Consider the following 14,395-nt stretch of genomic DNA (forward strand, 5'->3'; position numbering starts at 1 on the left):
CGCTAAAACTCTAAGTTCTTATACCGGTGTGCTGGAATGCATTAACATATTGAAAATGCTAGCAAGGGACAATCATGTAAACAATGCAGGGTAATTCCAGGTAATTTTCTAACATTTATTTACTAATAAAATATTACTACTTTCGAAAAATGGAGTGTAGTTTAAATTCAAGATATTTGTATCAGTTAAGTTGAACAGTGCATGACAATGGTCTTATTATCATACGTTCATAGAGTAAAATCCAGTCCTTAGATGATTAGACCTATCATTCCAAGGTTACTTTCTTTAATCATGAGTTTAATGGGACAAAACTTATACAGCTTAAATTAAAAAAACATGTAGATAGGTGTTTTAAAATATCACTGATCATTTAACTACACACCTGTTCTTTGGCAGGCTGTACAGCTACTATTGGTTTTGTGGTTTCTGGAATGCCTACAGGCAGAAGAGCGGGAACCGGCTCCAAGGTGGGGTTGATATCCACTTCTGATGATCCTATTGCTCCCTCCACCACTCCCTGTACTGTCTCAGGCACAGTCTCTGGTAGAATGGGCAGTGGCAGAGCTGATACTGCCTGATCCGTTGCAATTGAGGTTTTGGCTTCAAAATAATAAAGAGATTTAACATAATATTCTTTATATTCTTACCTCAAATACTCTTGTACATACTTATATACAAGACTTACCAGAGTGCACTTCTATTCCAAGAACTGCGACCTGTTTTGTTAGAGTCTGACAAGTAGATGAAAGACATACAAGCTAATATTACATTACCAAAAGTGAATAGAGACTAGGCTTGTTAATGATTCAAGATATCCAAAGAAGAAGCAGCTTTACCACTCATTGGATTAGCAATGTACTTTAGGTGACTATTGTATAACTGCACTTGTTTGCCTAATAAAACACGTTAAAACTTTAAATAAGTGCCATTTTCTTATGGAATGAGATAGACCTACAGTTTTCACCAACAATACTCTTTTACCTTTATCTTTAGAATGAGGTGTAACTTGTGACTTAATGGGAACTTCTATAAGAAATATTGAGGTTACTCCTCAAATAATCCATATAATAAAAATACAAAGTTTCCAAAAAAAAGTAAATTTTTTAACTTGTTAAAATAAAGTACATTTTAGTACCCTATTAGAGTATGCTAAGTACGGTTTTCCTGAATAAAGTGTTTAAAAAGATATAAGTCCGTTTCCACATGCCTATTTCTGCCTATAAAACATGTAGTATTTTTTATCACCACCATTAACCCTTTGAGTGTCGCAGCTTTTTGCTGTATGGTATGCATAAAATGCCAAGCGAAAATGCCTGATTCTGCCAGGGTCTGGTTAAAAATTTATAACAAATTTATTTATTGGTATAATGTCTTGGGTTTTTGTTTTTTTTGTTTAGATCAATATATTTTCTTTATACATATAATACATTGATCACTTATTTAACGTTTTTATACAAATAAAAAATGCCTGCAATACTAGGTCTTCATTGTCAGCAATGTTTTTACGACTCATTGTTTATAAATATCACTGAAAAAAACACAACAAACATAAAAACCATACAAACGTATTTAGTAAAGTACTAGATGTTTACGATCGCCGTAACTCATGGTCAAGTCATTGTTCTACTTACACACAGACTAGAACAACACACACAAACGAAATAATTTGAAGATACTAACACTACAAACCCATTTACATTTAAAAACTTTCAATACCATTTATAAAATAAACAGCAGCGCAAACAAAACATGTGACGGCTCGTCCGCGTAGCGGTCAATTCTAAACTCGACTGACGCACTCACTTTACAACTGCCGTAAAAATCAGAATCTAACCAGAACAAAACCTACATCAAAAGTTACGTTGAAGCCTTTGGAATGCGTATGTATAGTCATTGAGTCAATTTAGATAAATACTATATAAAATATAAGCGTTACTGCAGAAGTCGCTAACAGCGATTCTGGCATTTCTTGCATATAATGCAGGATCGCTGACAGCGATGCTCCGGCACTCAAAGGGTTAATATTCACCATTAATATTTTTTGATCGCTACCAGAATGAGTTGTCATTTGATGGGGCTTTTCATAAGAAATATTGTGGTTAACCCCCAAATAACCCATTTGAAATAAAGGGACAAGGATACAAAAGTCGCCAAAGAATACAATAGCATACCAAAGATATGCTAAGTTTAGTTTAACTGGTTGAAGCAGTTATATAAAGGTGTAAAGGATTTCCACACAGTTGCCTAACCCTGTATAATGGTCTTATATAAAAACAATAATGATTCAGAACATTTTACAATCTAGCTACCAGTTTTTGTACAAGAGATGTATGGAAGTATAATAGTGTGATTTGAATAGATAATTTAAAAAAACCTATATAAGAGGAGTAGGTACAACAAAATTAAGTTATCTTTTGTATAATGTTGATTTAAAATATTCTCACCAGCTTCAACTCGATCAACAGGTTCTTCTTTAATCTTGACGAAAGTAAAGTCATTTTTGGCATCGGATTCTAGTTTTGAAAACAGTAGATCCACAAAATCCTTTGTGTCTGCAAAAATTTAATAACACATTTTTATTAAAATGGATTCCTACAAAAGGATGCTACTTGAGGAACATGCATTATTTAGTGAATCTTAAACTTTTGTTATACCTTTTTGAAGAAACACTTCTAACTGTGCAATCATGCTTTTACGCAACTCTTCAGTTGGTTTATCTTTTTTAACCAAGGCATACACATACTTGGCTAGTGCCTCTGGATCTGCATCGCATCTGGAAATAAAATATTAATAAATAAAAGAAAAATGTACTGAATTAACGTATAATTAACAGACACATTACTATTCTTCAAAGGGCTTTTAGCCTGATTTTTATTACTATTCTATTGAGTATGAATTTGTTTGTATTGATTGGTTAGTTTTTTAATGCTTTTATAGACTCTCCTCAACATTAAAAAATCTACCTAAACTTAGTATTCAGTAGAAATTAAGCCTAATGAACTAAACAGGTTTCTAATTGTAATAATTAAATATCTTTGGATTTATTTGGCAATTCTAAATAAAGGTTAACTAGGGCAAAAAAAGCATTTATGTTAACATGTTACACTATACAAGATAACGTAAACGACCCCCTACTTTTTCTACTTTTCATTAGATAATACCGATTCGACATTTGGGTTGTAAATTCTTTATTTGACTTAGTTTCTTTAGCTGCCATTTTGGATTCATCATATTATAACTATTCCTTTTTTCACATGTAAATGTGGTGTATAAGATTTTAAATATATTCTTGTGTCCATTAAGAAGATCAACAACTGAAAACAATATGTATAATAAGTTGTAAAGATAAATAAAATTACAAGAATTAGCATTTTTATACGTCTTTGGAAAATTAAATTTGATTTGATATTGTTTATTAATATCTGTCTCAAGAAGGAAATATGATGAAAGAAAAAACTAGTGGCAAAGTCTTCCACATAAACAAAGTAATATAATACATCATACGCCATTACACCATACCTATATTTTGAAATAAGTCGATTCTGAAAGTGCAAATCTCAGGTGGTAGCTGAAAATGTCAATTAAAATATTACTATCCTACAATGATTGGCACCGGTTTTCTATTGAAATTTTAACCGTAGAACTGCCCAATTGTGTTTTATCTGTAATGGCAAGAGTGTTCTAAAATTACATAAATACATAGATTGTAAATAAAACTATACATTTTTCATTGGGATGAAGAACTTTATTAGATTGCAGAAAAATATTGAACTTTACAAATATTTTCATATGTGCATACAAACATACGTGCACCAGAAGAACTACACTCGGATCAAAGTTTTTAATACAATTGTAATTAGACAATATTTTAGCTGAAAGAGGGGCACTTGGTGCCATGGGTCCTTCTTGCGGAGAATACTTTATTTTCTTCTAAATATGTATGTTGGTATTTTTGCTAATTTCATTGCTGTATCTTTTTTTGTTAATCGAGAAACATGTGTTTATTAGAGGTGGGCCATGGGACATTTTTTAGTGTGATCAATATCGCTGGCCAGACTAGGGATGGGGAACCGATCCCGGTAAAGGGTTTATGTCAGCACAGTGGGGCTGCTTCTCCAGCTAAAATTAGAAGAATTAGCCGCACATTAAATTAATTCTTCGCTTCAGTTGGAGAGTGCTAAACAAGTGCTATTAGTCCTAATAGGCCCTCGGAAGCTGTAAACTCAGATTATTTGCGTGAATCAGAATTTATGATATCTCTGCTAAATCTTCTGAGGAACTCTTTAGGATTGTCAACAGTTTGAGAGGCTGCTTTTATATATCTTCTTTGAATACTTTAATAAATTACCATTACATTATTAGAAATTCGCACCATTCACTGTACTCTTGTACAAAAATTAATAAAGAAACTTTGGTTTTGACTGCTTTGGTTTCTACAGACTGGAAAGAAGTATGAGGTTTATTTTCTTACATTTAAGGACTTAATTAAAATAAAAACATGGTTTGACAACATCCTTTTGGTAAACATTCATAAAAGTAAGTGGTAGCCAATGTTTACTCTTAGAGACAAAGTTCACGTCCGAGGGTGCTGAGGTGTTGAATTAGAATGCTGTGGCTGTCCCCAGTCAGAGATTTGAGGCTGTGGCACTATTAAGTGTTTTGACCAATACATACAGGGTATGCATAAGTCAACGAAAATATCCAAAGGGGTGATAGGCCAGCCAAAGACTAAGCCAAGTAACAAAACATGACCATAGTGTAAGTCCCTTAGTTCGCGATATATTAACACATTCTAAAAATTACAAAAGTAACTACTTTAGATGCATATTTCATGCACTTCTGCCCTAAAACTAGGGCTTTTGTTGTTATGTTATCTCCAAAGTAGCCATAATGTCAGAAAATCCGGTTCAACTTAAAAACAGTGAATGCCATCGCCGTTAGGCTACCTCATTGAACTAAAAGTAATTTCGATTTTAATGTAGTTAAGGTAATCAATTTTCTGATGCAATTATTAGTGCTTTTAAGATCATTGATCAATTTGTAATAGGATCTTTGCTAGTAATCATAGCATCTAACACTTTGCTTTATTTTTACCCTTTAACGTAAAATGTATGCTGGTAAAGACCATGATTATGCTAAATTTTAACTACTGTGACATTGTGTGGTGAGTGATATGAGTGTGGTATGAGCTTATGGACAGACTATAGTGTCAAAACTATTGCATCATATTTATTTTCAATTTAAGACGGGGTGATCACGTAACGCATATTAAATTACCTACTTATCTGTCCAAAAGGTTTTATTTCATTTCCAATATCAGTGTTGTCATAAGGAAGCATCTCTTATATCCATTCCTACCCAATATTTTTGCAATAAATTATTCTGCAGGAACTGACAGCCTAACAAATATGGAATGCACTTCCCGATGCCACGTGAAATCTTGGCATACATTCTCGTTTCAGTGCAGGAGTTGCAAAATGTTGTGTGAATAGGTATGATGCGGTCTGGTTCACTGCTGGCAAACTTTGGGGCTAAATGTGTAAATTATTTGAATGGATGATGTACTAATTTATTACTCATTTTCATATCAGTATGTTGCAAAATTACTTTAATTTATGATTATGCTTTGGTTTTCATTACTATTCATACTGACATTGCGTTTAATATTATATTACTTTAAGCGGTGTTGACAATAATCTATTTATATTTATGTTATTTTGTTCAGATCTTATGGCTCGTTACAGTCATGTCATTGTCATGGGTGATCTTAACTCAGATTTGTTAGGGCCTACCACATATGAAAAAACCTTTTTGACCACAATGTTTCAGTCATGTAACATGTCTCTGCTACCACTTCAGGCCACTCATCACACTGCTACAACCAACACGTGGCTTGACATCATGGCTGTTTCTGACCCGACCCACGTTGCACACCACGGACAATTTCCTGCCCCTGGACTTTCAAAGCATGATCTCATTTTTTGTGCCTACAAACTCCATACCCCCAAAAATAAGCCCAATATTATCAAATATCGCAGATACAGGGACATAGATCATGCTTCAATTCTCACAGATGCTGCTGCTTTACCCTGGCATGAAGTAACCACTGCCAATAATGTAGACGAAATGGTTATCAAATTTAATGCTTTACTTACTAATTTATTTGATAAACATGCCCCAATCATAACTAAAAGAGTAACCAAAGCCCCCTCTCCATGGATGAATGATTTCATAAGAAATTTGCAAAAGCAAAGGGATTCCGCCTTCAGAAAAGCTAAACGTTCTAAATCCTCTCAAGATTGGGAGGCATATATACGTCTTAGGAATCACACGCAGCAGCAAATCCGTAACGCCAAAGTTAGATTTTACCACACAACACTTTCAGAGCCTCAGTCCACTAAATCACTGTGGAGTAAAATTAAAGACCTTGGTGTGGGTTATCAGTCCACCTGTTCCGTTTGACCTCAATATTATAAATGATTACTTTATTAATATCCCTGTTAATATATCTGCAGCTAGCGATTATTTTGCTGAGCTGGAGGCTGCTCCTCGGGAAGCTGCTGGCCGCCAGTTTTCTTTCACACCTGTGAGTGAGGCTGATGTGCTTGCTGCTTTCACGAGGATGACCAGCAACGCAGTTGGGGCTGACAACATACCTTTGCGCTTTCTGAAAGATACATTGCCAATCACCCTTCCTGTTTTAGTAGTCATTTTCAATTATTCTTTAAATTCCTCTGTCTTTCCCTTAACCTGGAAGCATGCTCTAGTTCGTCCGTTGAGAAAAGTGTCTTCTAATCCGCAATCCCCTTCTGACCTACGTCCAATCAGTATTCTCCCTTGTCTCTCCAAATGCCTTGAAAGAGTGGTACATCAACAAATTTCATCTTATCTGAATACCTATAACATCTTATCTAAATACCAGTCTGGATTCAGGCCTAATCACAGCACCACCACAACCCTAATAATCACCGATGATATCAGATTGGCAATGGACAAGAGACTAATCACCATTTTACTGCTTTTTGACTTTTCTAAAGCGTTCGACTGTGTTTATTACCCCCTTCTCCTCATCAAATTGAAGAAGTATGGTTTCTCCGATGAGTGTTAACTGGGTCAAATCGTATCTTACTGGGCGACAGCAATATGTCAAAGAAAGGGAAAAATATCTGAATGGAAAACCGTAACACGGGGTGTTCCGCAGGGCTCTGTTCTTGGAGCCCTATTGTTCTCAATTTATATTAATGACGTCACATCTATTATAAGGCACTCTAAGTTTCATCTTTATGCCGATGATTTACAAATTTACGTACACTGTTCGCCTGATGAATTGAGCACATTTATGGTTCTACTCAATCAAGACATTGAATCAATTGCTTGTTGGGCAAATAAACATGGGCTGAAATTAAATGAAGACAAAACGCAGGTCAATAACCACGTACTAAATTTTCAAAACAAATTAAAAAATCTTGGTCTTACTATGAGCTCAAGTCTTAAGTGGAATGACCAGGTTACGATAACGTATAATAGAGTATTTGCTGGCATTCACAGTTTAAAGCGTTTTGCTTTATATCTACCATTCAGTGTCAAGGTTATGCTGGTTAAAACTCTCATACTGCCACACTTCAACTACTGTGACGCTGTGATCAGTGACATGACTGTTGAGCTTTCGGACAGGCTTCAACGTGCTCAAAACTATTGTATCAGATTTATTATCAATTTCAGACGTTATGAGCATGTGACTCCATTTTTCAAACAGCTATCGCTTCTGAAACTTCAAAAACTTCGCCAACTTCACATTCTTTCAACTCTACATTCAATTATCAGAAACAAGTCACCTGGGTATTTATTTACAATACCGTGACCATGAAAAAATGGACTTTTTTTCATGGGTTGGGCATTTATAGCCAAGTATTATTATCACAGGTGCATATAAACTGGGGGGAAAGTATATCATTGTATTATATTGATGCCTTTCGGCCATTATTGCATTAAGAATGGAAAATAACCGACAAAATTTTGTCGAACAACACTTGGAGGGTTAAGGATCAGGGGCATCACGTGATCTGGGATTCGACTTTTGCAAGCTCGAGTTAATTTTTTTTCTAAAAGAGCAAGCAGTGCGCAGCACTGCGCAGCGGGCAGGCATCGTTGACAGGATTAACGTCATCATTTCAGTAAAAACTGCCAGAGGTACTGTCAAAAACAGAGTTTTCAGAGGATTTCAAAAAATCGTAACTCCTTTGATTTTCGTTGCCGACGAATTTTTTCTTCACTATTATTTTCAGGAAAAAATTGTAGTTTTCAGGGAAAAAAAATTAACATACCTTTCCATGGTCACGATTTTGTAAATTGATACCGTCACCTGTTTACCTGTCCGAAAATTTCAAATTTATTTCCGATATAAGTGAGCGACCTACGAGAAGGGGATCCACGTTACTCTCAATTCCTGTTCATTGATCGAACTTCTTCAGTAGGTCGTTCACTGTTCAGGCATGTCGCCTCTGGAACTCTCTTCCTGATGATATCCGTATTATAGAAGGTCGAGCTCGTTTTGGGGTGGGGGTCAGGGACTTGTTGCTGGGCGGTCTGTGGGGGTGACGGGTGGCGGTGCTCGTGGCGTGCTTGTGGTCAGGCTGTGTGTTTGAGAGAATGAATGTAGCAATAACAAGAAATTATTTAAAAAGTAAATTGTTAATTTAAGTTTTAATTTATCTTTGTTTGAAGTTTTTCTACATATTCAGCTGATAAATTTGATTTTTAATTATTACATAGTAGTATATATTTTGGTTAAATTTAAATTTAAAATGGAATTTGTTATAGTTTTAAGGTCATTAAATGTAAATATGTATATATATATATATCTGTATATTATGTGAGGTTGAGTGGTAGAGAGGGCTAAATAGCCCTAACTCCGCCTCTTGAATAAAGGCCTATTTCATTTCATTTCATTTATAATCTAGAGATGTATGTGAAATTAAAAAAACATAATTTAGGCCCCGGAAAGTTAACGTAAATGAAAAATAATTCTGAAATGAGCAGAATTTTGATCCAAATGAACAAGGTTATTCATAAATTTCGAGCTACAAATTAATTAGTTGTTATCGAGTTGAGACAAGTGCCTCCGGCCATCAGCGCGGGCTTTGGCGGTGCTGCCCAGCGCTAATGTCAACAAAAGAAAAACATCGCTCGAGATAGTAGCTATCAGTAAAATATCAAATTCCAGAGGGCAAACTTTGGTGCGTTGCAAAATGCTGTGTTCGTACAAAAACATTTTAACTTTTGCTGATCTTCACTTGAAACCGTAAAACTAAGTAACGTGTTGTCACATCCGTCACATAAAGGATTATCGGAGGAACCACTAGCCATAATGGTACTGTCACAACTGGCCTTCCGCGCGTCTCCCGCAAGCCACTGTTATCGCGTGGACTTTGAACCTTCTTATCGCTCTGCAACCTGTAGGACGGCCTTGCAGGGCTTGAATTATATGTTTTTTGCTTTCTGAGAACATCCTTATGACCGTAGTAAAATATGAAAAAGTTTGGAGTTGACCAAGTAATTGCTCAGAATGACCGTAGAATTGAGATTGTTGACGATAAGTTTTAACACTTTTCAGTTCCGGCTGCTTAGTGCTGCTCTTACCAAAAAGCACAATGAAATGGGCCTTTTACAAGTTTTTCGTTAGAAGCTAATTATACCTTCATTTGTTAAGATAGATTGTGATTTTTCATTAGTGATCATTTCATTTATGTAATAAATTACTGCACAATACAACAATATGTAACCAAACTATATAGTAAATAATTGGAAACCTTCAAAATGTATAAAAAATCTTTAAAATTTTTGCCATTTGTTTTTAATTTTGAGGTGTTCACACTTTAGATAGACCTATGAAAAAAAATATTTGCTATGGGCCAACATGACATGGGAAGATTATCTAAAAACAATTATCTAAAAAATATTAATTTATTTTTTTAAATAATTTTTTATTTTATGATAAAACATATTTTTAATTGAAAAATAGTGGAAATATCAGTCTTTTGCAACTCACTACAACATTTATAATGTTGTTAATTCTAAAACTAATAAAGAGATTAAAAACACTAAACAAATATAACTTTTTTGTAGTGAAAGGTCACATAAACAATAGTCAAACAAAATTTCACTTGAAAAGATTTGATTTTTAGACAGTAGTGAGAGTTTTTAAATCAAAACAATGTAAACACATTTATTGCATATGTTTCCAGTGAAAAAAGTGTTTTCCTTTTTTTTCTCCTTGATTGTGGTACTAGCAGCACCACATACACAAATTTGTACTATGGTAACTCATAACTCACTGTCATCTAACTAATAAGCTCATTGATTATAACCATAGCATTCTAAATACAGCTGAGTATTTAATTCAAACTGGTAGTCACCTTTTCCCATATGGCAAGCCATTTTTGATTGTTTTGTAATTACACTTTAAAAATGTGTAAAAAATACATACTATATGTGTAACACATTTTTTCAGGAGAATGTGGAGATAATAATGGTATAAAAACATTATGCATATAACATCAAAAAATAATATTACACAAAAGATTTTTTCAAGTGGTGGAATGTAACTGGTAAAGTGTAAGAATGTAACTGGTAAAGTCAGAGATAGCCTATGTATTCTTTATTCTATCTAGTTTCAGCAAATATATAATGGTATCCTGGTTTCTCTTGAAGAAAAAATTAAAATATTGTAAAGACACAAATAGTACACAAGGCTAATTTGTTAGTATGGGTACGAATATTTTTAAAATGTGCAACAAACATCATTCTTACATTAAATGTTTCCAAAATTTAGAGAATTATATACACTAAAAATAAAAATAATAACCAATCAAAAAAAATTATAAGTGATGTGGCATACCTAAATTTGAGTAAGATTATTTTCCAAAATTTAAATTAAAAAAGTAAATTTTGATATATTTCACTGATTATATTAAGTTTAAAATAAATAACCTAAATATTAATTTTGAAGTTTTGCTGAATTACTGGCTAAGTTTGGGGTTCCAGAAAGCACAAAGGTAAACCTAGGTGTAACTGTCAAGGACTAGTGTGACAAGTCAAAAATCAGCAAAATTTTGGGAAATAGAAATGAAAGCCTAAAACAAAGCTATAACAAGCTATAAACCAATATAATAAACCATACCCAAGATATACTAACACTATTATTGTAGCTCCCAAACACTTTCACTGCACTGCACAGTAGCCTAGATAGACCTTGGCTCACTAATTACATCAAATCACATATAAAATCATAAAACTACTAACACACACACTACATATTGATTCACAAAGTTCCAAAATAAACACGCTTATAAGTAATTTAACACTATTTTGTGAAATAAATACTTTTTGTCACTAAATCTAACGACCAAAACAGACAGACACCTGTTTCAAAAAGAGTAGATGAAGAGGATCGTTCCAGGTAGTTTATGACGTCACTGTAAAGTAACTGTCGCCAAAACAGCAAAATAATTTTCACCACTAAAACCAGCAAATCTTTCTGTTTGAAATGGTATATAAAGTGGTGGTAGTTTTGACTTATATATTCTATGAACTGTCAAAAGGGTGCGAATCAGATCAACATTAGAATGTCTACTGCCACTCATGAATCGATTCTGATCAACATTATAATGTCAATTGCCAGATCCAGGGTTAAAAACATAACAGAGTCATATTTTAACTAAATTAGTAAATTGTGAAAGCGCATGAAAATTGTTTTGTTAATAAATTACAAATATTTATTAAGTTAGGTTGGGACTCAAGGGTTTATGATAATGTTGATGACTAGACTACTTTGTTTCAAAAAGATTCTACTTCCATAATCAGGGCAAAAAAAATACAAAAGAAAAAACAAAAATTCTGTATAAAAGTGGCAAGTTCATTTTTTAAACATATCAGTAAATATTTGGTTTTAGGGCAGCTGCTGAAACAATCTAACCCTTAAATGTTAGGAAAGTATTAAAAAGTACTGAAGAGATATTAATAATGATCTGAATTTCACATAATACGTATTTAACTTCAACAAACTATGGGACCAAGAGGAAATCAGGGATCTGGATGGGATATAACAAACTAGGTAAGAGAAGAAGCCAGAATAACAGAGTGAGAAACATGAAAGGTCTGCATATACAAAAAACAATCACCAGTAACACTGGCCATATCCAAGAGCTATTTTGTATAATATATCTGATTGAAATTTGGGTATCAATTTACATTAACGTGACCATGGAAAGGTACGTTCATTTTTTTTCCAGAAAACTACAATTTGTCCTGAAAACAATATTTAAGAAAAAATTTGTCGGCAACGAAAATCAAAGGAGCTACGATTTTTTTAAATCCTCTGAAAACTTAGTTTTTTGGTAGATAAAAGGGACAAGGAAACTCTTAAAGATTGAGAAAGAAAAAATTTTACCCGGAAGTAAAATTATTAGTGACTGTTGGCGTGCTTACGACTGCTTAGAGGACGAGGGGTTTGTACATGAGACAGTGAATCACTCAAAGGAGTTTGTGGACCCACGCACTCACGCCCACACAAATACCATCGAGCGGACGTGGAGAAGTGTTAAGGATAAAATTCTGCGTTACGGCAGGATAAAAACTCATTTTGTGGGGTATTTGGGTGAATATCTTTTAAAGGCGAAATACCCAAACCTCAATGAGCGGATCCACCATTTCTGGGTTGCAGCTGCAAAACTGTACCCACCTGAACATTAAGGTAAGTGATGTTACTGAAATGATGCTGACTAATACGTTAATCCTGTCAACGATGCCTGCCCGCTGCGCAGTGCTGCACACTGCTTGCTCTTTTAGAAAAAAAATTAATTCGAGCTTGCAAAAGTAGAATCCCAGATCACGTGATGCCCCTGCTCCTTAACGCAATAATGTCCGAAAGGCATCAATATAGTACAATAATATACTTTCCCCCCAGTTCATATGCACCTGTGATAATAATACTTGGCTATAAATGCCCAACCCATGAAAAAAAAGTCCATTTTCCATGGTCACGCTAATGTAAATAAATACCGAAATTTGAGGTAAACTAATGAAAACTCACCTAACCTAGCTACTGACTGTCGAACTTAGCGAAAGGCAATGAATAAAAAACACACCTCAAGATACAACTGATCAGCAAAATATACAATTTTTTATTATTCTATTTAGTAGGGCAATGGCCACTACTTTTGAAGTAAACAAGGAATTTAAATTCCCATTAGGCCTACAAAGTGACATTCCATATTTTCTAGCAAATTTCAAAGTAAGCTATACTACAATTTAAAATAGGCATTCTATTTTTACACTATCTGAGTAAAGTTGCATAATAGTCTGTAACATCTGTCAATGTTGGGGTTAATATCAAAAGCCTTAGGAGTCAAGACCTCCCACTGCAGCAAAGTCCCAAAGTAGAAATCTTAAATAGTGTTCATTATTATAATACAGATACATATAGACAGGCTTAATTATTTATAGCTTTAAATATATATATAGACCTATATATTTGTTTATTTAGATTATGACTATAACACTACCTAGGCCTTTATGTACTCAGGAGTAAGGAGAGAATAGGATTCTACAGACCATTTCATATATACAATCCCCTAAATTCACTGATCTGGTAGTAAAAAGTGTTATATTTCTCAAAGTCTAATTGCATGCAAACAATAATCAGACTTTATGCTTCTAATCGTATTAGGGTCACAAGGTGATAAATATGGAAAGTATAGCCTACAAACTTAAGGCAATTTTAACTAATCTTACTATTTCAATACTTACAGAGGTTCAAGAATTGTAGTCATCCATGACTTAAAAGCCTCAGGGTTTCCAACGATCATTTTTAATATTTACAATATAATTAATAGAACGAGTACAAATATTAACTAAATATTTACAAATTACTCCAGCCCAAGCATATGAGACATATCACACACAAAATGATACCTTCAGTCGTGCAGTCGAGTATACCAACCATACCACCGATTGTTTATCACAGAATATAAACAACTTACAGAGAGGTTCAGAGCAATAGACCTTGTTCTCCAAGACCACTGATTTGGCATTTGCCGTACGTTCTAGATTCTACTACTTGTAGCACGTGCAGCCCAGGCAATAAAGGCAAAATATTAGTTGTCGGGAATAATTTGTATAAAGCGAAATCTTTGCAAGTCAGTACAATGTCATCATAAGAGAAACGTTTCATCAAAATTACCCGACTCTTTCTCTCTAGATAATCACCCGACCATTAAATTTTGTAATATTCCCACCAGTATTCAGAACTCAAAAACATCGACTAAAAGATCTCGTTGTCTAGTCAATAAAGGTTTTATATCGGGTGTAAATAGTGCATACTATTATATTATTATTA

At 34.1% G+C, this 14,395-nt stretch overlaps 1 protein-coding gene across 3 annotated transcripts in view; it reads right to left on the reverse strand.

The window, feature by feature from the left end:
* The window catches only part of LOC124369323 (RNA-binding protein 26), a 126,344-nt gene extending 112,342 nt beyond the window's left edge, over positions 1 to 14,002 (reverse strand). For 2 of the 3 annotated variants that reach the window (XM_046827275.1, XM_046827273.1), the window contains exons 1-4: positions 13,807 to 14,001; positions 2,655 to 2,773; positions 2,445 to 2,552; positions 383 to 600 (exon numbers count right to left, since the gene is read on the reverse strand). In XM_046827275.1, the coding sequence (XP_046683231.1) occupies positions 383 to 600; positions 2,445 to 2,552; positions 2,655 to 2,773; positions 13,807 to 13,865 (504 nt within the window). In that variant the 5' untranslated portion in view covers positions 13,866 to 14,001. Of the gene's footprint in view, positions 1 to 382; positions 601 to 2,444; positions 2,553 to 2,654; positions 2,774 to 13,806 lie in introns of all 3 variants that reach the window. The other variant, XM_046827274.1, reaches the window with a different exon arrangement.
* Between the last annotated feature and the right edge of the window lie 393 nt (positions 14,003 to 14,395).

The sequence above is a fragment of the Homalodisca vitripennis genome, chromosome X, assembly GCF_021130785.1.
Source record: "Homalodisca vitripennis isolate AUS2020 chromosome X, UT_GWSS_2.1, whole genome shotgun sequence".
Taxonomy (NCBI): Eukaryota; Metazoa; Arthropoda; class Insecta; order Hemiptera; family Cicadellidae; genus Homalodisca; species Homalodisca vitripennis.